At 35.5% G+C, this 27,847-nt stretch overlaps 1 protein-coding gene across 1 annotated transcript; it reads left to right on the top strand.

The window, feature by feature from the left end:
- Window positions 1-1,305: 1,305 nt before the first annotated feature.
- On the top strand, window positions 1,306-22,384 carry LOC125681787 (nose resistant to fluoxetine protein 6-like). Its single transcript, XM_048922003.2, has 15 exons — window positions 1,306-2,107; window positions 5,393-5,586; window positions 6,648-6,744; window positions 7,485-7,590; window positions 10,287-10,495; window positions 12,336-12,503; window positions 13,250-13,346; window positions 13,428-13,520; window positions 13,755-13,911; window positions 17,796-17,875; window positions 19,170-19,295; window positions 19,572-19,692; window positions 21,171-21,366; window positions 21,609-21,751; window positions 21,938-22,384. The coding sequence occupies exons 1-15, from the start codon at window positions 1,306-1,308 to the stop codon at window positions 22,067-22,069; spliced, it is 2,721 nt and encodes a 906-aa protein (XP_048777960.2). The 3' UTR covers window positions 22,070-22,384.
- The last annotated feature ends 5,463 nt before the right edge of the window (window positions 22,385-27,847 follow it).

Here is a 27,847-nt window from a genome sequence, read left to right as displayed (position 1 = left end):
CAGAAACAAAAATCTATTTGCTGTCATTTCTCTTCGAATTTTTATCAAGTACCCATTAATTGACATCTGCTCCGATCAGGACGAGTTACCCTACTGCATTTCGTTGCCTTCTCGTAGTATATGACCTCTCTCTCCGTCTTTTGGACTTCCAATCTTGCCAGTTAATATTCCGCGATTATGCTGTGGTGCCATTATTGAGTCAACGTAACTCGTTCATATTCATTCAAAATGAATGCAATTAATTCCAAGTCATTTGTAATTTTGACAGATAATATTACATAAGTGTAAACACAATACGACAACTCAATCATTAACATTTAACAACCCAATTCACTGTATAATAATTTATATATATATATATATATATATATATATATATATATATATATATATATATATATGTATATATATATATGTTTCAAACCAAATCCCAGGGCCGTAAATTACATGGAGGCGGAGGAGGCAGCTGCCTCCTCCAACTTTTGAGCCAAAAAAATTAAAATTTAAAGTTCATTAGAATTTATGTTGTTTCCAATAACTAAGAGCATGATACCTCCCTTAAAAAGCATTCCAAATCTTTCTTTTAGAATGAGTTAGTCAAGTAACATCTTAGAAGGCCCTAGAATCAAGGATTTTGCACGAAACGTGTTCAGTGTGCACAAAATGTGCTCAGCGTCTGGGGGCCTGGGCGGCCCCCAGACCCCCGCCTAATTTCCTGCCTCCTCCAAATTGAAGGTTAATTTACGGCCCTGAAACCACACCTTGCAGCGTTTGAGTATTATAATAGTTATTGCTGTTAATGAATAAACTTCAAGCCCTAACTGCTTAAATGTCACAAGTTATTGTAATTTGGATTTCGGTTATTTGACGTAAAGTCGATCTTATAACATGAATGTGATTCATTTGCTATATATAAAAACTATCATTATACCTCATCATGATATTTTTATGAAAGAACGAATGATATTGGTCAATTTTTCCATGTGACTGGAGATGATTTCGCTGTTCAAACTGCGAAGAAACCCTTCAGCACATGTGTATTTACCGTCTAAATATATTTAACGTCACAGTCAAGTGTCAAGCATCTTATATGATCAAGATATATGTACTAGATTTTAAACGCTTCCAATGTACTTTTAAAATATTGCAAAATTATTGAACATATTTCGAAATTCAAGAGTATTACATTGATATCAAACATTAGCAGCTAGAGTGAGTGATAGTGACAATCCCTCTATATTGATACGCCCACAAAATTTACCGCAGGTAGCTAGACGTTATTGCAACTTGTTCTCTCTCCTAATCATGTACCGGATGAAAGGAATGCAATTTTTGGTGCACATCCTCAGTTTGATAATTATCTGTGATTTTGGTTCTGGGAGTGACCTCCGTTACCAAGACTACGCAATCAATCCAGTGGGAGCTATTTACCAGAAAATAGAGAGCCAAAAAGCTATTGCACCATTTCTAAGTTCCAAAGAGTTTCTAGAATGGACAGATCAAGTGAGTAGACACTCGCTACTAAACCGAGCGAATCAAGTGAAGTTGGATCCAAACGCCTTAAACAATACTAATCAGGGAAGCAACCAAACCGATTTGAGCGGTCTCTTTCAGAATCTTATTTCAGAACTTTCAAACTTTACCGCTCCAGAGACAAACAACAGCTCCCGAAACAACACTTCAAATGGTGGTCTAGGGAATGTCTTTCAGAACATCCTTAACAACATCAACCCTCAGCTGTTCAACAATATTTTGGGTTCTTTATTCTCTAACGGTATTCCATCCAGTCCAAGCAATGGTTCCCAAAATAACTCTCCAAATGATGACTCTGGAAACGTCCTTCAGAACATTCTACAGAATCCAGATATCGGTAAAACCATTGCTTCAATGCTTGGAGGTGGGAACGCCGGTGTCTTCTCCGGATTAGACTTGGAAAACATCGCACAACAGCTCAGTAGCGGTAACATAGATCCTAGTACTGCGGGAAGAATGCTGATACTGTACCTGAATGGAATTGTGCAATACACGAATGCTTCTGCAAATTGTCGGAGTGACATTATTGGAGTCATATCTGGTCTGCAATCGATGCAACCATGGGCACTGAAAAGTAAGGAATTGGACTAAACATAGGTGGGGGAATTTCACCCAGTTGCATGTTATTGGACAAATTGTAGACCCTTTTGAAGATATAAACCCAAGTGTGTCTTTGAATAAGTACACTTTTACTGTAAAACGTACAATTGCCCACGGGATCATGCGATATTTGGGCGTCTGGTTTGTGTAGTGGTTATAGATTTGATTCAATATTGGTTCGGGGGTTCATGTTTTGAAGTAAATTTTACCTCATAGCTTTACTACTTGTTTAAAAGGAGATCTGGAAATGGTGCGTTTTCTTTTTTATCTCATTCTAGTGTAAGTGTCGTATAGTCAGTACGTATACATTGAACCCCTATTGAGTGCCCATAGAAGCACTTAGGGTCTCCGTTTGATATAACTTGCACCTGTTGACAAATGGTAGTCTTATATTTTAAAAATATTTTTACATGAATTTTCACCTGATATTATACACAGGCTCATTGTTAGAAAAAGATTCCAAAAACTTTTTTGTTTGAATCCCAACTATAATATCTCAGTAAATGCAGAACGGTAGCTCTCGGTGCGCGCGCATTTTCTTCTGCCTATGATAAAGGTTTTGCATTTTACATCGCCGCCTCAAGATTATGATATAAAAAATTCTTAAGATGTTTTCCAACATACTTGTGTCAAGGCACACAGGGGCTAAGCCCGATTGGGCCCGAACTCTGTGATACCATAGATATATATTTCTAATATCACATAGTTCAGGCCCAAACGGGGTTAGCCCCTGTGTCAAGGCACATCTTCAAACATTCACTATTTTAAAGCCCAATTCGATCGGAAAACACCAGCATGAAGTTGAACTCACGACCTGCGGAACCTCCCTTTCTAGGTGTGTGTAATCAATTGCAAGAGAGGAAATGAGATACACTTCGTCATCTTTACCGTTTCATAGAATGAGAGGGGTATTGAATTTTTCTGTGCCTTATATTCTTTCTTTGGGAGTTACATGTATTTGCAATCTGTGCGATGCTAGAATGTTTGGTTCCGCAGGTGAGTTCAAGCGAGGTCTGAGATGGGTGAGGTGTATCTATAGATAGTATATTTCTCTGCATTTTATATACATGTATACATATTATTTGCACTAAAAACCAATAACACTAAACATTCAGAGTGTCTGAATATATAGATACGAGGTCAAATGAATAAGGATGTATTACGCACTGAAAATGACCAATGACACCAACAATATGGCATTTTCAAAAACTCCCTTAATCAAGTCAATGGGGATAGAATATCTACATATATGTAGTTTTAAATGAAAGCCAAATTCAAGCTGTATGGTCCGGTGTTCACCTGATTATTTTTTTCCAAAGTGTACAGACTTACTTTAATGGAGCTGAATTAGTTTTAAAACTTATCAATTTTTTCTCGATTACAAGCTTGAAAACATTTACAAGTAAAGGAAAACAGTGAGAAGATTATTTAAAAAGTAAATATAGTTGAAACCCATAAATACATCTGCCGCTCGAGGTGGGAACTCTTGCGCATGCGTATCATTCGATTCAAATAGTGAAGTATGAAATCAAATTTATAGATGGATCATATCCAGTTAATTCTGCTTTCTTAACTTTCTTCCTTCCCTCGTTGTTAAAACGCATGGTCTATTCTCTTAGGACTGGTGCCATTTTCACCGACTGATAAATGCTTCTATAAATAACCCCACGCGCATGAAGAAAATCTCAACATGACATGCATATCTCAGACTCAACTGTCTAGTTTAGGTTTAAAAGAGCGAAAACAACGAAGATTGTTTTAGGAATTTCTACTTTTTAAAGAGATATTTTTATTTCTCTTAAACAAAAACGTGAAACACTAAAGTTGATACGGTATTAATTGTAGTAACAAAACACACAGTTTTAAAACAGATAAGGCCACCAATGATCTTATCTCTAGAAGTCTGAACTGAACAAGTGACTGTCACTTGATTTATCGTCTTAATAAGTATCAATCTAATTAAAATTAGATCCTTTGATACGCTCACTTATACACAAGGATCTAACGAAACCCCATACAGAGGTTAATTCTAGTGACCTTTTAATATATATATATATATATATAGATAGATAGATAGATAGATAGATAGATAGATAAATAGATAGATAATAGTTACTTTTCGCAATGATCGGTAAAAGTATAGGTAAAAAATAAAAATGAAACACGAAGACGTTTAGTAAAGCTTTAGAGCTTTCATTTCAAATCTTCAGGGGCCCGTTTTACAAAACAACTTACGACAAAGTTGCAAGTCTTAAATTCTAAACACAGTTATTACTTTAAATGAATAAAGTAAAACTTGTCTGAGGCTTAATTTTCAACATTTTTTTAAAAAAATGTTTTGCATTTGGAGTGAATAATCTAACAATAAACTGGAAAATTCCAGTATGTAAAGTTGGTCGTAAGTTCTTTTGTAAAACGCGCCCCAGAAGCTTTACATTTAGTAACATAGCGACGTTACGTCACAAACAGCGGAACGTTAAAATTAAACAAATCTAGACGTCATTGCATACTGACTGTGGAAACGTATTGTTCATTGTGACGTCATAGTAAAGCAAAACAAATTTCGACGTCATAAGACACTGAACGTTAAAACATAGTGTTTACAGTGATGTCATTATAAAGTAATGCGTGAAAACATTTTCATTTACAAATATGATAACGTTAAACTGAATTATTGAGTTTAGGTTTGAACATATTAATGAAATGTTTTTCCTTTTCACATCTCTGAATGTCACTTCCACCTGTAAACTTGTAAAATGGAAATATATTGAATTGTTTTTGTCCACAAACATCTAAATGTTCACTTAGTTGAATTTGCCTGTATTCAGGATTGTGGATTTGCTGTTTGTGGACCCGCGCGCGAGCTCGAAGCTTCTGAAGATTTGAAATGAAAGCGCTAAAGCTTTACTAAACGTCTTCGTGTTTCATTTTTATTTTTTACCTATATATATATATATATATATATATATATATATATATATATATATATATATATATATACATACATGTATATATAATATAATATATATATATATATATATATATGCCTAGATGGTCGAACGGTCTAGCGCGTTGGTTACACGCTGCTAGGAGATTTGGTTCCGCAGGTCGTGAGTTCAACCCCGGGTAGGGGCGGAAGTGGGTGTCCAAATAAAGTGAAATTTTCTGTGCTTTATATATATATATGGTGGCCTTTATCTGCATTTTCCTGTTTCAGTGTTGGATGCATCAACTAAAATACCCACTGTATTTTTTTCAGTGTTGGACGCATCAGCTAAGATACCCACAGGTGTTATGAACATGGATTTGAACTGGTATGGCTCTTATGACGAGTGTTACAGTGACGTCACAACTTTAGAAGCGTTCGGGATTCTACCAACAACTCTACCCCCTGTCAAGGGACAATATTGCACCGTGTCCCTGAATCTTCCACTACCGCCTGAGGTCCAAGGGGTTTGTAACACATTCGATTTTCTTTGATATTGCCAGTAGTTTACTGTGGCTTTAGCTGAAGCACGTGGCATTGAATCTTGTCCGATTGTTTGTCTATCTGTCGCTTTGTCAATAAATGGACTAATCTATTTGATTAAATTAGAAGCTAGATCCGCATGCATTGAGAGGTACGTTCTGGTGACGCGAGAATGGGAATAATCGTGAATCTCATTCAGCTAGAGCCATATGTACATTTCTCTGATGTACCCAATCACAGCACCTGAGCACTGCTAACTCCGAAAGTTCAGAGTTTAATATGTGCATGTTTATATACAATTGCAGCAATAGGAATTTTAAACAAAATTGCATCGCTAAAATTCTGCAAATGGAAACAAAAATTAAATGCGACACATTTACGTGCAATTCCGAGCGAAGTTGGTGCAGGAATATTAAGAATTAAGTTCTGCATGGATTTACACTGCAGTTTTGTACTTCGAAAGTCGTTTGCGTTTCAGATGGGTTAGCGTATGTAGAAACTGTAGAAAGAAAGATTTCAACTCATGTCATGGTGTTTATATCTCTCGACTGATTCGATACGCAAGAGCTTGTTCTGCGTATGGTCAGTTTTGAAATTGAGGCAAGCTGCTGACAAACAAGTTGATGGTACAGGGGTTTCAATACTCTCGTTTAAAGCCAGCATTTCGCAAATTCTATGGCTGTTATAACGATCTAGTTTGCCAATACAACCTATCATTGGGTCAAATGCTGTGTGACGTGTTTCATACCGATTGTTAGACCGTTCTTGATACACTGATTTTGATTACGGAGAATTCCGTTCACCTGATCAGGATATAGGGCTCACGGCGGGTGTGACCGTTCGACAGGGGATGCTTACTCCTCCTAGGCACCTGATCCCACCTGTGGTGTATCCAGGGGTCCGTGTTTGCCCAACTATTTTGTATTGCTTATAGGAGTTATATGAGATTGATCACTGTTCGTTATCTGCACCTTTCATATATATATATATATACGTGGTTTATGAATAATGCATTACTTACATAATTTGATGATATTTTTCTTAGTTTCTTTTGGCGATGCAAAGTTCCGGCGCCATCAAAGCAGGAATGTGCTTCCCTAAGTCCTGCAGCAGTGATGACCTTGTCAAGGTTGTCAATGCATGTAAGTTTATGTAGATAGAAACACGGATTCTGAATGTAATAAGAATATGAACAATTTTGAAACCCCTTTACCAACAATGTTTTCGGCAAATTTAATTGATATTGCCCTGCTGGTTTTTGATATTTATTCGAAAATTTGAATTGAGACGACAGACAAATTTTGATCAGAAAAGCTCGTACATGTAAGCCTTTGGCGCAGGTAAGTTGAATGTCTTGTAATGAAAAAAATTTATTTAGAGAGAGAAATGGCTGCTAAATGCTCATGATTTAGAATTTGGTACTTATGGGATCTACAAAAACCTTTTAGCAAAATGAACCTAGACAAATGGAACGAGCTTGAAATTGATACTCTAGTTCCCATAAGAATAATTTTGGGTTTTCCAAAAAAATATTTTATCATGTTAATAATAACTTCTTTATTCATTGATATATTTGATTAATAGCTCACACATGAATTCTTTGCAAATATAACGAATATGTTGACGATGGTGGAAGTAGGTTCTGAAGTGGGGTAGTTTTTTAAAGGAGGGTTGTTATGCTAATTCAATATATCATAGGTCAAAGGCATTATCCACGGGAATGGAATTCTCAAAATGGTTCAAGATGTCGCTTCTAGTTTTGAATGAGAATCTTTTACAAGTAGAATTTAGAAGTGGAGGCACACTTGTAGACTTATGTTTTGGACGACGTCGCTGATACCAGGACGTGTTTTATGTTACGTTGTTTGTTGCTTCTCTATAGTTCTGTACAGCATACCGCTTGGCAATAACACAGTGACAGCCTATCCAATAAACTGCCCAACTCCAGTAGAGGATGATCAGCTGGAGACCAGTGACAAAATAGTCGTGTGAGTAAGCAGTGTGGACTTTTGTACTTAATATAATGTTTAGTTTTTTTAAGATAAAGCATAGCTTCATATACCCGAAAAGCAAAGGCAGTTTGTGGATTTTAAGGTATCAGATCCCTAATACCATAAATCTGTGTAAATATAATATAGAAGTACATGTTTGTTATAAAAATTATTAACCGAAAGGTTTTTTTAAATAATCTTTAAAAAATCATCTACATGTACATCGCTATCTTCTTTCAAAATTCTGTCCTTACCACTCATCATACATCGATTCATATCAATGAGATTGATTGATTGATTGATTAAATATTATTTAACGTCCCTCTCGAGAATATTTCACTCATATGGAGACGTCACCACTGCCGGTGAAGGGCTGCAAAATTAAGGCCTATGCTCGGCGCTTATGGCCATTGAGCAGGGAGGGATCTTTATCGTGCCACACCTGCTGTGACACGGGGCCTCGGTTTTTGCGGTCTCATCCGAAGGACCGCCCCATTTAGTCGCCTCTTACGACAAGCAAGGGGTACTGAGAACCTATTCTAACTCGAATCCCCACGGGATAAAATTTTAAAAGTTTTTTGTACATTATTACGACAATGCTCTAAAATTGTTTAGTCTTCTTTACATGCATTATGGGTCAAATTAATATTCCTTAAAATAGGAAATTATAAATATAACAGTGAAGTGTCGTGATGTACAGTTGGAATATAATCCGTTTCATAACCATTCTTCAAAATCATGCTTTAGTTTTAAACACATTTGATAGCCCAGCCAATGGGATGAAGGCACATGAGTTGCCGTACCTATACCGGATTTCTAAACTTCACAAAATCGCTTTCCAATATAGATATATTGCTAGATACAGTATAAATGTTCTACCAAACCCTATCTTTGCGCGTCACAAAAATATTAACTGCTGTCAAGGAGAAATTTCAAACGAATTGTGCCACAACATACGCCGGAAGGGTGCGAATTAAACTGGATTCTAAAAAATTCTAAAGGAATTTTCGTAAATGTGAAACCACAAAACTTTTCTTAAATGAACTACATCAAGACGTGTACCTTATCAACACTTTAGACAAGCATTCCGCACGATGAATTAAAGACTACTAGCATACTTTTTGACATCGTAGACAGCTGCTTCTTCAATAAACATGGGGAAAAGCGAATATTCATAACATTGAAAATTACTTTGTTAAACACCACTCTGATTTTAGGCAAAGTTCTCTAACGTTGATATAAAAAAGATGCTGGGGTTCCTCACTGACAAAATCTTTGTAGTCTTTGGCGATGAGGTCTTCCAACAGTGTGTTGCAAATCCCATGGTACAAATTGTGCTCCTTTATTACCTGACCTGTTTTTAAATTCTTAAGAGGTAGAATTTATTCAAATACTTTTACATTAGAAGAAAAATCCTCTTGCTGCGGCTTTCAACTTTACATTTACATATATCGGCGACGTTTTATCCATTAACAATGATCATTTTCATTCAATTCGATATATCCCAGTGAACTCGACAGATAAGTAACTAAGTGTCTTCCACATCTGCTTCATACTAATTCTATTGAACATAGATGTTAATTACAAACTAACAACTTTAAGACAAATGAGATGATTTCAACTTCCCATATTTATGTAGCAACATCCATTATCACCAGCATGTATGAAATTGATCACTGTTCGTTATCTTCACCTTTCTCAACTGATTCGATACGCAAGTGCTTGTTTTGTATATGATCAGTTTTAAATCGAGGCAGACAACTGACAAATAAGTTGATGTTACAGGGATTTCAAATCTCGTTCAAAGTCAGCATTTCACAAATTATATGCTCATTATAACAATTCAATTTATCAATACAATCTGTCAATGGGTCAAATGTTGTCTGACGTGTTTCAGACCAATTGTTTTTACGTTCTTTACACACCGATTTTGACTACAGATTACTTCGTTCACCTGATTACGATATAGGGCTCACGGCGGGTGTGACCGGTCCACAGGGAATGATTACTCATCGTAGGCATCTGATCCCACCTCTGGTGTTTGCAGGGATTCGTGTATACCCAATTCTTAATTTTGTATTCTCTCGCGTTCGATCGCGGTAGTGATTGAGCGTTCGCTTCGTAACCGGAAGGTCGTGAGTTCGAACCCCGCTCGTCCCATGACCGCGTCAAACCTAAGATGCATAGGATGATGTTGTATTGAAATATATATAAAGGTCAATTGCTTCTAGACAGCTCCTGGGCAGTTTCCGCGACATTCTATAGTAATCTGGAACATACATGTAGCAAGGTTTGGCACGCATCCTATAAAATTCCATCTTAAAAACCTTGAATTATGAAAAAAATCTATTTAAAACTCGCTGAAAAGATAATTCTATCATATAACAAAGTTTGTAATCGCTATTGAAGAAAACACTTGAGTTTGCTGTCCTTACTGAAAGACACGGTCAACTTATAGATTAATTACAGACAAATCGCTGAACAGTAAACAGGCTTGGCTATGAAATTTAAAATACACGTGTAAATATTTGAAATATCCACATGGTCATGAAAGACTAACATCCACGACAGTTCACTTTATTTGGTAATTCTTGAACATTGTAAATAAACTTGAGTTTGAAAAGTGTTTTGTAAATGTTATTCAATTCACAGTATCAACAAATACATTTTGATGAGTGTATGTTTTCTTTCAGTATTATCTTAATCATCTTTCTGATTCTCATCGTGGAGGGAACGTTGTATGACGTCATTATCATTGTCTGGCCCAAAATAAAACATTCTCGTAAGAAAGCGGACAGTGAGAAACAAATCGACGACAGCAGTAACTCATCTGACAGTAACTACAAGCTCAGGGCGGAAAATGAAGACATCCAACAACCCAAACAGAAGAAAAACAATCCAAGTACAGTTATGATTTTATTATATAGCTAATAAATAGACTATTACAAAATCTGCGTAAAATCTAGAGAATGTTAGCGTTCAATATCCTGAGAATTTATTGAACGCTAACTTTGCATTGCGTAAATTGTGTGCGCCCGAAACATTCCGAGTATGAGCGTTCAATATTGACAGAGCCCGTATTTGATATCATATTCATTTATTTAAACAAAATGTTTTACTGTACATAAATTATGATGTCTCCATTCACAAAATCAGTTTGCTTCATGCATTAATGACGGGTTTAATATTGAACAGTTAGGAAATGCATGCTGATATTGCACACCTTCACCTTATGGAGCGCCAAATTAACATAAACTCAAATAATTGAAGATATCTTCAATTATTTGAAGATATCATCAATTCAATTATTGCTCTCTTTAATTGAATTAATGCGCGCATTAAATCAATTATTGCTCTCATCAAATGAATTAATGAACGCTTCAATTCAATTATTGCTCTCATCAATTGAATTAATGCGCGCATCAATTGAATTAATGCTCTCATCAATTGAATTAATGCGCGCATTAATTCAATTATTGCTCTCTTCAATTCAATTGATGCGTACATTAATTCAATTAATGAGATCAATAATAGATTTGATGCGTACATTAATTCAGTTATTGCTCTCTTCAATTCATTTGACGAGAGCATCAACTTAGTAGAAATATTGCTCTCAATAATTAATTTAGAGCTCGGTATAAATAATTTGATGATCTCTTTAATTCAATTGAAGATATCTTTGAATTATTTACAATACTTTTGTATAAGGAATTAATGTGCGCATCAATTCTTTTAAAGAGAGCAACAATTCAATTAAAGAGATCATTAATTCAATTGTGAATATGTTGAATTGAAGATATCTTTAATTATATACTTGCTCTCTCTAAATGAATTATTGCTCTCTTCAAATGAATTAAAAATATCATTAATTTAATTGAAGAGAGCAATAATTGAATCAATGCGCGCATTAAACCAATTATTGCTCTCATCAAATGAATTAATGCGCGCATCAATTCAATTATTGCTCTTATCAATTGATTTAATGTGCACATTATATCAAATATTGCTCTCTTCAATTGAATTGTAGCGCGCATCAATTCAATTGTTGATATCATTAATTCATTTGAAGAGATCATTAATTCAATTAAAGTGCGCATCAATTCAGCCGAAGAATTAATGCTATCATCAATTCAATTAATGCGCGCAATAATTCAGAATTGAAGATATCATTAATTATTTGAAGAGATCTTTAATTCAATTGTTGCGCACATCAAATTAATTGATGATATCTTCAAATAATTGAAGATATCTTCAATTATTTGAGTTTATGTTAATTTGGCGCTCCATACACCTTAGATGCCTATATTGATGACTTTTCGCCTATTTTGGAGTAGTTTGAGTGAAAAGGGATATAATTTAGCAACTAAATATCTTAGCCATTTGATATAAGGGTTAGTGAACTTATAGTGGTGAATATTGGCACTCGTTGGTTGTCAAAATGCACTCGCAAGCTCGTGCATTTTTACAGCCAACTTGTGTCAATATTCACCAATATAAGTTCAATAATTCTATAATACATACACTTTGACACATATACAGTCCCAATATTTAGAACAACTGACTGTAAATTAGATGTTACTTTGTATATAAATGCGTCAGCAAGTATCTTGAAGTAACGATTTGTATGAAATATGTTGAGCTCTTATACCGCGCGCTGATTCAATACAGGATGGTTAGTTTGTATGTGGTATATACAGGTAGGCCAAGACAAAGATTTACTATAGAAACGATATCACTTTCAGGTGTCTTCGGACGAATTATACTGTCCTTCAGCGCCTACACCAATGGCAAGAAGATTCTGGGCACATCCCAACCCAAAGGAAGTCTAACGGCCGTCAACGGTATCCGATTTCTCAGTATGAGTTGGGTCATCCTGGGCCACACCATTGCTTTCATAATGGGCAGTACATGTAAGGATCGTCTGGTTGTTTCTGATGTATGCATGTAAATAACCCATTTCATGTCCAATTTGACCAAGATTCAGTTTGAAGAAATATAGAAATTCTTGCCCTCAGGATGTATCTGAAGTACGTGTACATTACGATATTTACAGTTTATGTACATGAACTAAATTTTAAACCTATACGGTTTTCAATTTTTCCGATAAAAGATAATTATATGTATCCATCTTTATCACTTCTGCTTCATACTTCGATATTTTGTTGACAGTGGGCATTGATGGCTAACTGACAACTCAACTGTATGACAAGCGGGATGATTTCAGTTTCTCCACCGTCAACTTCCCATATTTATGTAGCAATATTCCATTATCACCTGCATATGGTGTTTATATCTCTCGACTGATTGGATACGCTAGAGCTTGTTCTGCGTATGGTCAGTTTTTAAATCGAGGCAAGCTACTGACAAACAAGTTGATGATACAGGGGTTTCAACAGTCTGGATTGAAGTCAGCATTTCGCAAAATCTATGGTTGTTATAACGATCTAGTTCGTTAATAGAACGTATCATTGGGTCAAATGCTGTGTGACGTGATTCATACCGATTGTTAGACCGTTCTTAGCACACTGATTTTGACTACGGATAACTTGCTATTTGAATTACTGCCAATTTCCCGACGTATTATAGCGATTTTCTCTATTTGAATTACAGCTAATTTTCTGACGTATTATAGCGATTTCCTCTATTTGAATTACAGCTAATTTTCTGACGTATTATAGCGATTTTCTCAGTCGTCTCTCCTCCCAGGCTGTCATCAATGCTTTGGTTTCTGTGGATACATTTTTCGTTCTCAGGTAATTTGTCTACATGTAGTAGTCCTGAAATTCATGTTTTTCCTTACAGAAATATGTTTTACATAAATTGTCTATTTTTAGTGGTTTGTTGACTTCATACTTGTTACTAAAACAAATGAGCAAAACCAAGGGGCGGATCAACTGGTTTCTCTTCTACTTCCATCGATTTTGGAGGTAATAATGTAGTTTGTTTTGATATGTTCAAAATCTAAAATGCGTTATCCAACTTCACTGATAATCAAATTAATCATATATCGATTTTATTTTGTATTGCTTAATGCTTATAGGAGTTACAATATTGATCACTGTTCGTTATCTTCACCTTTCGACGATAGAGTATTACACACTATTATCTACATTTGAATTAAATACTCTAGATCTTATATAAACGTTTCTTTCTTCCACCAGACTAACCCCAGTTTACATGATGGTGATTGGTATGTACGTTACAATTTACCCCCATCTTATTTTTGGTCCCAATAAACCCCAACCAGATGAGATATGTAAAAGAGTATGGTGGAAAAACCTTCTATACATCGACAACCTTTTTGGACTCAAAGACTTGGTAAAATATGTTGACAATCCATACGCCATTTATCCTATCTAGTAACCTGTAGAAAATGTAATGACAGTTTGCTGTCTGATTTAGAAAATATGTTATGGAGTCCATAAATTTGCGAATGACTTATGGTTAGATATATCATACGATAGCCGATAGCGGCCGTCAATTTACGGCAATATTTTGAGTGTAGCGTGTACAATATTTTGCTGAAAATTCCTCGCTACCTTACATCTATAAGTAAGTCGTCAGTGTCATTGCAAAATGTTACGTACGCTTTACACACCCCCTGTTATAAACTCTGTAAAGCGTCAGTGAGTGCTTCGTGTACATTTTACTCCTATATTTGGTATCAAATTTGAACCTAGAAATAAATTGTTTCATTCCCCCTTTTCTTTGTCCTTTTTGGTACCACTGCTGACATTATCTCTAGTTTCCAGTATGTTTGACCAAATTTTTTATCATGGTAAATTTAGAGATGACGGCTTTATATTATTGAACTTAAATGATATTGGCAATTCTGCCACAAGTTGTTAGGATCACCAATCATATATCTGACACCCCGTAAAGATCTTAGAAACTACCAACAGCTTCTACATAACCCATATGTTTGCAAGGTATTGATGGAAGGAGAATGTACTGGGCATTTGAGGAATGCAAGTGATATATGTACTATGAACCATTTTAAAAGAATTTTAAGAACAGTAGAGAAAAAGGGTTATAATGAATCTGAAACTGAACCTGTTATATAAGCAACTGTGTCAACTGATAGATCCAAATTTCATGGAAATGCAGAAAAACTAGCATCAACCAAAGCAATACTCACTATATTTAGCAGCAAGTTCAAACCTTATTTAAAAGATTTGAGAAGAAAGACTCCTCAAGCATTGGTACATTGCATTACATAAAAGAAGATGAAATATACAACAAACTATTCACGACAGCTCCTATTGTTGCATACCATAAATAGAGGAACATCGCCAATTAAATTACGACAGGGGTACCAAGTATGGGGAGGGGGTGATGAAGAACTTTAATGTATAGTGTACATTTGTTTTACTTTGGACACAGACAACTTGTTGGTGTATAGTGTATATGAGGTTTTGCCGGACACTATACATTTGAGTTAAGAGTGTAAGGTGTCAAAGATTTTTCGAGAAACGGTATATATGGGTGTGGCCGGTAGACAAGGGATACTTAATGCTCCCGGACCCCTGATTCCACCATTGGTATGTCCGGGGGTCCGTGTTTGCCTAATTCTCTATTTTGTATTGCTTATAGGAATTGTGAGATTGATCACTGTTCGTTATCTTCATATTTCAGGCTACACTCAAAACATTAATGTAAAGTGAGAGCTGTTGTCAGCCATTGTGATATTATGCAATGATGGCGAATAGATTTGATTAGAATTATTCTAGATTGATATATCACTGATAGGACACATCTCATGTTTTCAAAGTATATAATATTACATGCATTTTGACTTCTTTATGCTTATAGTAATTAATTCTAATAGTTCGTTCGCCGAAATTTTGCGATATTTAACCACAATACAGACTTAAATCTAAGCCCCGATTTCAAAAAGTCAAGTTAATTAGGTAGGTAGTCACGTGGTACAGTGACGTCACATGCGCCCTTCGGATTGTGAAAGTACTGCGAGATATTAAAATCTCAACTTTTAGGGGCCTAATTAATTTACCATGGGCAACATTTAAATCGATGTTGATAAATTGTCCGAGTTTTATATGTGTTCGCCACCAGTGCACACATATAACGATGTAAATACCCAAATATAGCGAGTAAAGCGTGTATTAAATCGGCAAAATTGTGAGTAAATAATGTTTATATGGGCCGCTGTCTACAAACTGTTTGGGGATGTTATTCCTTTATACATCTGTAATTGACGCTGTTTTTCTAAAATAAACAGTGCAATCATTATTTATTTTTGGATTAGACAAATTATGATACGTTAAATTGTTGACAACTAGGCCCTTTGCCAAGCTATTGTCACGCGTGCATTTCGGAAAGAAAGAAAAAGACAACACACACACAAATCAATAAAAATATTCAAATTTAAAGTGGTAATCACATTATTTTATTTTGATAAAGCAATCTTATTACTATTTTTGAATTGTGATCTGCACGTCTTTAGGAAGTACGAAGTGGGAGCACGGCGTTATAGCCTACTGACGCACTCAAGATGCTACGAGTTCAATAAAGAAATAGTTTTATAATTCAATTTAAAGTTAGGAAATACAATATTCTATTATTTGTATAATTAAAAGTTCAATTATTTTGTATCTTTATTTTTTGTTGTTGTAAATCTACCAGTTGGTAGATCGTCGATATATGTTGTTACAAGGTGAAGGTCAGTTGATCCGAGTGTGTATTGAATTTGAAGAGCAAAACAGAATGTATACTATAGGCCTACCAGTGCTTATAGCTTCGATATATCCATTTTCTCGCAGTTTATCAGGGTCTCTGTCCAAGCGATGTTTGAAAAGGTGACTGGGTGTGTTTTTTAAGGTAAAGTTCTTGCTCCAACAAAAAAATTATCCACGTCTTTTTTCTCGTACCTTCCATCGCAAAATTGAAAAATACTCAGTCTAAATCCTTTCTACCGACAACTAGTACACCCGAGCATGGCACAAAACATCTTAATGCATTATTATTTACAAGCCGTTAACGTGACAATTGGTTTTTTGTCGATTAAATCTAATCTGTTTATGAAATGGCTAATAGATGTTTTCAAACCCGAGGGCGCATATGACGTCACACAAAATGGCGCGTAAACTAGCGAAAGAAAATATGCATATCGCAAGATTTGAATTTCATCGCTTTCAAACTCGAAAACTACGCAAAATATTTCATTAAAAACACATTTAAAGTAGTTTTAGGCATAAAAAGAGTTAATTTTGCTGAAAAAATGAAAAAGTTTAGAAACATGCGTTGTGTCCTTTAATCCTTTTATTATTTAACAGAATAATAGCGTTTGAGTTTATCTTGTTATCTGGATGGATAATGCCATAAATTTCTAGTTTATTAACAGTGTTTGTTCTTGTATCTGAATATTGACATACAGTTCTAGTTTATTAACAGTGTTTTTGAATCTGAATATTGACATAAAGTTCTAGTTTATTAACAGTGTTTCTGTATCTGAATATTGACATACAGTTCTAGTTTATTAACAGTGTCCTTGTATCTGAATATTGACATACAGTTCTACGTTTTTTAATTAACATTTTTTGTCTTGTTATCAGAATAATGACAGACAATTCTTCTTTTTATTAATTAACAATGTTTGTCCGAGTATCTGAATATTAACGTACAGTTCTACGTTTTGTTAATTAACAGTGTTTGCTTTGGTATCTGAATAATGACAGACAGTTTTACGTTTTGTTAATTAACAGTGTTTGAGTTGGTCTTGGTATCTGAATAATGACAGTTTTACGTTTTGTTAATTAACAGTGCTTGGGTTGGTCCTGGTATCTGAATAATGACAGTTTTACGTTTTGTTGATTAACAGTGCTTGGGTTAGTCCTGGTATCTGAATAATGACAGACAGTTTTACGTTTTGTTAATTAACAGTGTTTGGGTTGGTCCTGGTATCTGAATAATGACAGACAGTTTTACGTTTTGTTAATTAACAGTGCTTGGGTTGGTCCTGGTATCTGAATAATGACAGTTTTACGTTTTGTTGATTAACAGTGCTTGGGTTAGTCCTGGTATCTGAATAATGACAGACAGTTTTACGTTTTGTTAATTAACAGTGTTTGGGTTGGTCCTGGTATCTGAATAATGACAGACAGTTTTACGTTTTGCTAATTAACAGTGTTTGGGTTGGTCTTGGTATCTGAATAATGACAATTTTACGTTTTGTTAATTAACAGTGTTTGGGTTGGTCCTGGTATCTTAATAATGATATGCAGTTTTACATCGTAAGTCCACTGCTGATTGTGCCATTCTACTTGTAAGTATAACAACTTTTACGTTTATTCTTGTGTCATAACTTTCATAAACATAAATCAAAATAATAGTATACATGTATGGGCGGCGGAAAGGGTAAAAAAAAACCATATAAGACAAAAACCCACTTTACATGATTTTAATGACCATAAAAACTTAAATAATGACATTGAATGCTTAATAAACGGACCTTTTTAATTGCAGTACAAATATACATACAAACAAAATTAGCAATCCGATACGGAACGAACAGACGTAATTGTAAAACGAACGGTCATCAAAACAAACCACTTAATACACAGCAAATGATTTTTATATGCACAGCAGTGTTACTTTGCAAATAAATGACGATAAAATTAAGATAAACGGTTTCTCGTCATGTATACATATGTTGAAATCAAGGGGTCCGTGTTTGCCCAACTCTCTATTTTGTATTGCTTATGAGATTGATCCCTGTTCGTTATCTTCACCTTTCATGGTATTTTTTGCCCATTCCGCCGCCCATATACATGTCCTTGACGTAAACATAGGTAGTAATTGCTCCTTCGACAAACGCTCGGCAAGTAGAAATGAGAATCATGGTTCTTACGTATATGACCTTAATAACAGAGGTCCCGTGTCGTGACAGGCGTTGACACTATAAGGAACCCCCACTTCTTTGTCCCAGAGCGCTAAGCAAAAGTCTAAATTCCTATAGTTGGTGATGTCTCAATCTGAGAGAAAAATTCTCGACTGGACGTAATGCACACAACCAACCAAAAGCAGCATTATAATTGATTAATTCTATATAGATATATGTATTACAGCATTATAATTGATTAATTCTATATAAATATGTGTATTACAGCATTAGAATTGATTAATTGTATATAGATATGTGTATTACAGCATTAGAATTGATTAATTGTATATAGATATGTGTATTACAGCATTAGAATTGATTAATTGTATATAGATATGTGTATTACAGCATTAGAATTGATTAATTGTATATAGATATGTGTATTACAGCATTAGAATTGATTAATTGTATATAGATATAAGTATTACAGCATTAGAATTGATTAATTGTATATAGATATATGTATTACAGCATTAGAATTGATTAATTGTATATAGATATGTGTATTACAGCATTAGAATTGATTAATTGTATATAAATATATGTATTACAGCATTAGAATTGATTAATTGTATATAGATATATGTATTACAGCATTAGAATTGATTAATTCTATATAGATATATGTATTACAGCATTAGAATTGATTAATTATATATAAATATATGTATTACAGCAATAAAATAGTGGGAGCTATTATCAGTGCCATATTTCTGCTGGCTTTTACCATCATTCCGGGGGTGATCAGTTATATGAATAACCTCTCGCTTCATTCGATTGGTGGAGGACCAAAAGATGCAGAGTAAGTCGAATTAGTAGCAAATCTCTTGTACAGAACAATTATAATAAATTCCCTGTACCTAGTTTTATTTTCAATAAGTTCACGAGTAGACAAAAACATTACGACTGTGCAATCTAGAAGAAGGAATATACTTCATGTAAAGCCTTATATTTCTACAATTTTACTTTCAATAATTAAACGAGTGAACAAAATTCTATTAGATATATTTTAAGACATGCAGTCACAACTTGCTTTTGGGTTATGAAAAAAAAAAATTAATGCATTGTTTCTTTGTAGTCGGGTTTCTTACTTTGATGACTATTACATCGTTCCATGGTGCCGTATGGGTCCATACATTTGTGGTGTGATCACAGGTTACCTACTCTACATCACCAAATGCAAATGTCGAATGAATATCGTAAGTATATAAAATGTCATTGTTTATGTATGTATGAATAACTTTTTACGTTACATAAATGATATTTAAACTGGTTACTCTTTAGAAAGAAAGCATTTCTTCCTAACAACGCAGTTTGGTTGGTATTCGTGTCGGGGGCAGGGGGAGATGCATTGTAGCCAGGTCAAACCTGCAATCATGCCGATATTTCACAAAAGAACTACATTGTATTCCTGAATGACACATATCTTGGAATCACTGAGGCCTAAACACGTGGTGGTACGTGTTTTAGGTGTCGACACTATATCAAAATACTCGTTATTGCAGGACGTGCATCTACAACGAATGAATTGAATGTGTAGGAAAACTTGTACAATATGCTGATGTAGTCCGAATGATCCGTAATCATACCAGTATTTTAATTCCATTATATGTCTGGTCAGAAGATTGTGTCAGATGTCAAAACATCTATTGTAATGCATGTAGTTTATTCAAAATATTAATTTTACAATTTGGGATTGTATGACAGATCCAAAGTATAATATTTTGAAAACTCTTCTGTGACCTTACATTAATGGAATGAATTAGGTTGAGAACGTGCTAAAAAGTATTCTAGGATATATCTGAGAGGGTTAGAGTTCTCATGATATTGGGAATGGGTGAAAATAATTAGATTCCCGTGCTATTGGTTTGGTCTATCGCAGTGCGCCTACTTTTGAAACATTTTGAAGTTATTTTCTTTAAAACAAACTAAGCTTTTTTTTCCAACTGATATGCAGTATCAGTGAGTGAGGTAGAACGGATTTTATTATTCATATGGTTCCTAAATGACCATGTCTTGGGTCTGTAAAGTTGATGGAGACATACAAACTGGTCACACTTTTATTGAGCTTTAAGGATCCTGACCGAATTGTGAAACTCATACTCTCGTGGACTCTGGACGTCAGTGTCTGCACACAAGAACAAAGCAAAACTAATGAAAGGTGAAGATAACGAACAGTGATCAATCTCATAACTCCTATAAGCAATACAAAATAGACAGTTGGGCAAACACAGACCCCTGGACACACCAGAGTTGGAATCAGGTGCCTAGGAGGAGTAAGCATCCCCTGTCGACCGGTCACATCCGCCGTGAGCCCTATATCCTGATCAGGTCATTATAACAATCTAGCTTGCCAATACAACCTATCATTGGGTCAAATGCTGTCTGACGTGTTCATACCGATTGTTAGGCCGTTCTTGGCACTCTGAGTTTGACTTGGGATAACTCCGCTTACCTGATCAAGATATAGGGCTCACGGCAGGGAATGCTTATTCCTCCTAGGCAATTGATTCCACCTATGGTATATCCATAGGTTCGTGTATGCCCAACTCTCTATTTTGTATTGCTTATATATGTAGATAGAAGTTATGAGATTGATGACTGCTCGTCATCCTTTCACCTAGAAAATACTTATTCTACGAAATATATGAGTACCAGTTCTGATATTGTTTTACAGTTTGTAAACCTGTTGGGGTGGGTAGTGGCGGCGGCCTCGGCCAGTGCTGTTCTGTATGGTATTTACGACACAGTGAAGCTTGATAATCCAGTTGAACTGTCTAAAGAGGTCACCGCCCTGTATAACGCCGTCAACAGGACAGTGTGGGGTGCCGCCGTCTGCTGGGTCATCTTCGCTTGTGCCACCGGCAATGGCGGTAACTAGTTTTGGATTAGATTCAGGGCAACATTGTTTCTTTAACACTGTTTATAATACATGTATATTGGTGATAATGAATAAAGTTTGCAATTTAACTACAATTTGTATATCAAAACGTTGTTCCTCACGTTTATCAAAAGTTTAACTTAATTGATAATTCAGACCACTTGCTACAAACGTTTTTGATAGGAATATTTTTTTTGCAACTGTTGGATATATGATGGTGTGCTTTGGTTTCAGGTTACATTAACACCTTACTGTCTTGGAAAGCCTTTGTGCCTCTTTCTCGGTTGACCTACTGCGCCTATTTGGTACATCCCTTGGTGATGTATGTGTACTATCTGAACAGGAACTTCCCATTTTATATGACTGATCTGGATTTTGTAAGTACTGCAGTATCCATGAATAATGAACATTTGCCGAGTGTTCCACTACGATTTTCTTTTGGTTTTCTGGAATACGTACACATATAGTCCACACACACACACACACACACACACACACACACACACACACACACACACGTACCCATATATATATATATATATAATTTTTTTTTTATTTTGCAGGTGTACATCTTCCTCGCCAATCTGGTCGTTTCTTACGGTATGGCCTTTATTTTATCCATCGCATTTGAGTCACCGTTCATGGGACTCGAGAAAGTCATGTTCCCAAGTCGTGGCAAAAAGGAGGCCAAGTAAAGAATGAGAGATTTCCTGATAATCCGAGATCTGTGTTTAAAATTGAATAACTGGTTCATATCTAGTGAATTTAACAAAAACATTCTAAATAGTAAGTCGTGCATATCTGCAATGAAATGGGCAAACCCAACAAGGACAGTTCTATGTTTTTAATGCTTGGTGTTTACTTAAAAGTGCATGTGTATGAGAAAACCATGTTAGATATTAACAAATGTAATTGAAGAAAATAATATGAATTCTTTATTATCTTTAATCTGCTTTTCTTCCATTAAATGTCGGACTCCACATCTCAATAAAGTCTCTGGTTTGTGCTTATTTTTAGTAACATTTTTTTTAATTATATGGTAATAAATTCAAATGTATATAATTCAACATGAAAACTGAGGCACTTTGGATGACAAATAGGCATGATACAAGGACATATAAATGAGAGAAAAAAAATAATCGTTTTGATTCTTTTTTCCAGTTTGAAACTGTTACTAGATGTTGTTGTGAAAACAATCATCCCAAACGGACCCCGCGTTGCGGCATTATTTGTTCAGTTCAAGATTCATAACTCCTTCAAAAAAGCTCAAACGCAAACCTGATCTGTATCCCATTGATATAAGTACATGCATATATTTTCAATTCAATAGCTGCAGGGATAGTTATAAAGTTAAAGTCTGAAAAAAGCATTTGTACGGACGGACAGATGCACGCAGAAAGCACTATTGGAAACCCCTGAATAGGCGGGGACCTAACTATATCCTTTTGAAGAATTCTCTACAGGACAGATTGTCTTGATAAGTATCATATACTGATTGAACTGATGCATTGTATTTTGTATTTGTAAACTAAAGATTTGTAAAAGTTTTCCATCCAAGCATGACTTCTTTTATTTGATAGTGATGGTATATAAGAACAAGTGTAGATAATGAACAGCGATCAATCCCATAAATCATATAAAGAATATAAAATTAAGAGAAAGGCAAACACTGACCCATGGTAGGATCAAGTGCCCAGGAGGAGTAAGGATCCCCTGTTGACAGGTAACACCCGCCGTGACAGCGTGAGCCCTATATCTTGATCTGCTAATCCGTAGTCAAAATCAAGACTAACAATTGGTATGAAACACGTCACACAGCATTCGATCCAGTGATAGCTTGTAGTTTAAAATTACACCATTATAACGACCATTTAATTTGCGAAATGCTGACTTTAAACAAGACTAATGAAACTCCTGTAACATCAATTCATCTTTCAGAAATTCAACTTCGATACGGATATCGAAAGCAAGTTTTTTTTTTACTTGCCTAGATGGTCGAGCGGTCTAGCGCGCTGGTTACATGCTGCTAGGAGATTCGTTTCTGCAGGTCACGAGTTGAACCATCCGGGACGGAACAACAAACCAAAAACAAATAAACATGTAATTTGCAGTGTAAATACGTTTGAAGATTTAGTGTAGTTTTAGTGCTAGTGGGTTTTTTTCCTTGCATATCTTTAGCCATCTCATGTAAACATTTTCGTTTGTCCTGAGGAAGGGACAGATCGTCTCGAAAATTTGACAACCTAATTGTATATATTAATTTTTAGCTCACCTGAGCTAAAAGCTAAAGTGAGCTATTCTGATCACCCGTATTCCGGCGTCCGTCTGTCTGTCCGTCTGTAAACTTTTTTTTACTTCTTCTCAAAAACCACTGAGCCAATTTCAACCAAAATTGGCACAAAACATCCTTAGATAAAGGGAATTCTAAATTGTTAAAAAAAAAAAAGGGACAGGCCACCTTCCAAGGGGAGATAATCAAGAAAAGATAAAAATAGAGTAGGTTAATTAAAAAATCTTTTCAAGAACCACTGGGCCAGAAAAGATGAAATTTATAGCTTTATTAGGTAGTGCAGATTCTAAATTGTTAAAATCATTGCCTCCGGGGTCAGATGGGGCCACAATAGAGAATCAAAGTTTTACATACAAATATATAGGAAAAATCTTTAAAAATCTTCTTCTCAAGAACCACTGAGCCAGAAAAGCTTAGATTTATATGAAAGCTTCCTGATATAGTGCAAATTCTAAATTGTTAAAATCATGATCCCCGGGGGTCGAATGAGGCCACAATAGGGGATCAAAGTTTTACATACAAATATATAGGAAAAATCTTCTTCCCAAGAACCACTGAGCCAGAAAAGCTGGTATTTATATGAAAGCTGTCTGATATAGTGCAGATTCAGGTTTGTTAAAATCATGGCCCCCTGGAGTAGGATGGGTCCACAATAGGGGATCAAAGTTTTACATACAAATATATAGGGAAAATCTTTAAAAATCTTCTTCTCAAGAACCATTAGGCCAAAAAAGTTCACATTTACATGAAAGCTTTCTGACATAGTGTAGATTCACGTTTTTCAAAAACCATGGCTTTCAGGGGTAGGTTTGGGGCCATAATAGGGACTACGGTTTTACATGCAAATATATATGGAAAGTCTTCTGATATGGACCAAGGTGACTCAGGTGAGCGATGTAGCCCATGGGCCTCTGTTTTTAAATCCCTGGGTCCGGCATAAGAATTTAAAAGAAAATAAACCACACAAAAAGTTAAAATTCTAACACGAGCGCTTTCACATCGAAAATGAAAGCCTATATATAGAGTGGATTTTCATATACAATCAGATACATGGTATATATGTCTCTGATTCAATGTCCTGATTTTAATGTTTTGATAGCCTATACTATCCAAGGCATTTGATCCTCCCTCCACGCTGGCATCGCTCGTGGATTTTGACCGATTCTCATTTGTTCTTAATGAAAGGTGAAGATAACGAACAGTGTTCAATCTCATAACTTCTATAAGCAATACAAAATAGAGAGTTGGGGAAAACATGGACCCCTGGATATACCAGAGCTGGGATCAGGTGCCTAGGAGGAGTAAGCACCCCCTGTCGACCGGTCACACCCGCCGTGAGCCCTATATCTTGATTAATCAGTGATCGAATTCGAATTAGTGATATAGATTTACAGAGAGAGAGAGAGAGAGAGATAAAACGTGTTTAGTGACGACAATTTTTAACCATTTGACAGAAGTTGTGACCACACTAACAAAATTCTGTTCTCACAATTACGTCCCCATAAATGTGATCCACAGCATGTGAAATATGTAGATACAAAATATTAGATTAGTGAGGACAAGTGGTGTGGGGACATGTTCTCAATAATATTCTCTCTTAAAAGCAAGGTGAAGATAACGAACAGTAAAACCATTTCAATATTAGATAAACTTTTAAAGATGTCCCTATAGCTATACATAGCACAGTACATTTTTGCCTTTACAATAACATAATTAAAGTGTGGAAAAATATTTTAGAAAATGCATTAAGATACTGTATTACAGCAAGTGTGTTTGATATCCGTTGTAAATACTGTGGTATCTACCGATAATAAGAACCATTTAAAAAAAAAAAAAGATTTGTACTTTTGGTTAACGAAATCCAAAAGTCCTTTGAAATTAATTGATATTTTAAGAACAGTTATATAACCAGTGTATCACTAATGCGAGAACCGAGGTAGCTGAACAACCAGTCCCGGTACAACCAGCTTCGCCGATATCAAGAGAGCTTAACCATGTCCATTATACCTTCGATTACTCGCAAGCTGTATCCATACCGCATCATGCTTGTCAAGTTGGACCTCTCTACTTTTACACCTAAAAGATTCAGTGGTTTGGAGTTGCTATGGAGGGTGGCTATTATTTCTGTGTACTATTTTTCTAAATTTAGACAATTTAATATTAATACGTTAGCATTTTCTAACGAAAAAAAGCTATTTAGAAAGAGGCTTTGTAATTCACGTAGGTATTTCCTAGTAGATGAGGATTCGACACCGGGGGAAAACGGAACACACGTCAAGGGCGCGATTGGCGTAATTTCCATGCTTCATTATTGCTTTGAGAATTTTGGACTGAGTGAAAAAGAATACCACTTACACTGTGATAATACTCAGGTCAGAATCCAAATTAAATAATAAAAAATGATAATGAAAAAATTAAACATGATCGTCAACTTCCCACATTTATGTAGCAATATTCCATTATCACCTGCATATGGTGTTTATATATCTCAACTGATTCGATATGCAAGAGCTTGTTCTGGGTATAGTCAGTTTTTAAATCGAGGTAAGCTACTGACAAACAAGTTGATGGTACAGGGATTTCAACAGTCTCGATTGAAGTCAGCATTTCGCAAATTCTATGGTCGTTATAACGATCTAGTTCGTCAATACAACCTCGCATTGGGTCAAATGCTGTCTGACGTGTTTCATACCGATTGTTAAGCCGTTCTTGGCACACTGATTTTGACTGCGGATAACTCCGTTTACCTGATCAGGATATGGGGCTCACGGCGGGTGTGACCGGTCAACAGGGGATGCTTACTCCTCCTAGGCACCTGATCCCACCTCTGGTGTGTCCAGGGGTCCGTGTTTGCCCAACTATCTATTTTGTATTGCTTGTAGGAATTATGAGATTGATCACTGTTCGTTATCTTCACCTTGCACATGCATTATGAGTCTTACAATTCTTAAAGAAGCATTTTAATTTTACTTTGAAGGAGAAATCAAAAATATATATTTATGTTGACGTACTTACTTTGGAGAACTCTGAGTGGCAAGCACTCCCAAATACATTTGCACATGCAAGTTCGATACTATGGCAACGGTTTAGTGGACGCCGGGTTTGCTTACATAAAAATATACAGAAGGTCAGAGGTTGATTCATTGGATCAGTTAGCATCCGCAGTCAGAAAAAGCGCGACATCTATTAACGAAGTGGTTGTATTCGGTGGTGCTGATGGAGAATGGCTGGATTGGAAAACATTGACATCCAACTATTTCATTCCCTTGAAGGGTATTAGAAAATTCAGACAATTTGTTTTCCTAGCAGATAAGCCAGGTAAAATAAGCTAAAAGAACGTTGTGGGTTTTTTTTTTCACATAAGAAATGGATTGTAAAAAGTCTTGTTTATTATGTTACCACATATCGATTTTTTTCGGCTGTTAAAACAAATCGTGAGAGGGGATACGTTGTATTGGGTGATGTGTGTGTGTGGGGGGGGGGGGGGGACTTTAAATCGCTGACTCGCCATCTCATAAAAAAATAATTCCTAAATCATTTCCAAACAAGGTACTGGGACATTTCTAAATTTTCTCTTTCTGAATTAAACTCTCATAAATGATTTACATTTTTTAAATTATGTTACCACACATCGATTTTTTTCGACTGTTAAAACAAATCTTGAGAGGGGATACGTTGTATTGGATGATATTGGGGGGGGGGGGGGGGGGTGCGGTGACTTTAATTCGCTGACTCGCCATCTCAACCCAAAAAAAATTCATACCTTAATCATTTCCAAACAAGATACTGGTACATTTCTAAATTTTCTCTTTCTGAATTAAATTCATGCGTTGATACAGATGTCAGTCAGCCTCCAAGAGTCAAATTTATTAACCCTTTTGTCAGGGCCCCGTATAAGGACGTAGTTGCCCCCTTTACCCAACATCCAGGAAGAAAAAAGACTCTAAAAACTAGCCTATTTTGAATCTGTCATAATTTAAATAGTTGTGTGAATTTTGATATATGTATACCTATATATCATATGATAAAAAATCTCGACTCATGCATTTTGATTACGTTTAAAACAGTCACAAAACGTAACGAAATACAACGTAAATTTCCAAAAATCATGACGTCAAACGACTCGATGCAAGTTTTTACGAAGTTTGATGGGAATTTTTTATGTCATTATCATTGGATTATA

This window comes from Ostrea edulis, chromosome 2 (genome assembly GCF_947568905.1).
Source record: "Ostrea edulis chromosome 2, xbOstEdul1.1, whole genome shotgun sequence".
Classification (NCBI taxonomy): Eukaryota; Metazoa; Mollusca; class Bivalvia; order Ostreida; family Ostreidae; genus Ostrea; species Ostrea edulis.
The sequence above is the reverse complement of the archived record's forward strand: the minus strand, read 5'-3'. Positions and strand labels throughout refer to the sequence as shown.

Excerpts from the sequence above, each read along its gene's own strand:
- LOC125681787 (XM_048922003.2), top strand. The coding sequence starts at position 1,306 with ATGTACCGGATGAAAGGAATGCAATTTTTGGTGCACATCCTCAGTTTG. Across the intron at positions 13,521-13,754 it reads TACTTCCATCGATTTTGGAG|ACTAACCCCAGTTTACATGA; the intron begins GTAATAATGTAG and ends TTCTTCCACCAG. Across the intron at positions 13,912-17,795 it reads TTTTTGGACTCAAAGACTTG|TGTTTGGGTTGGTCCTGGTA; the intron begins GTAAAATATGTT and ends GTTAATTAACAG.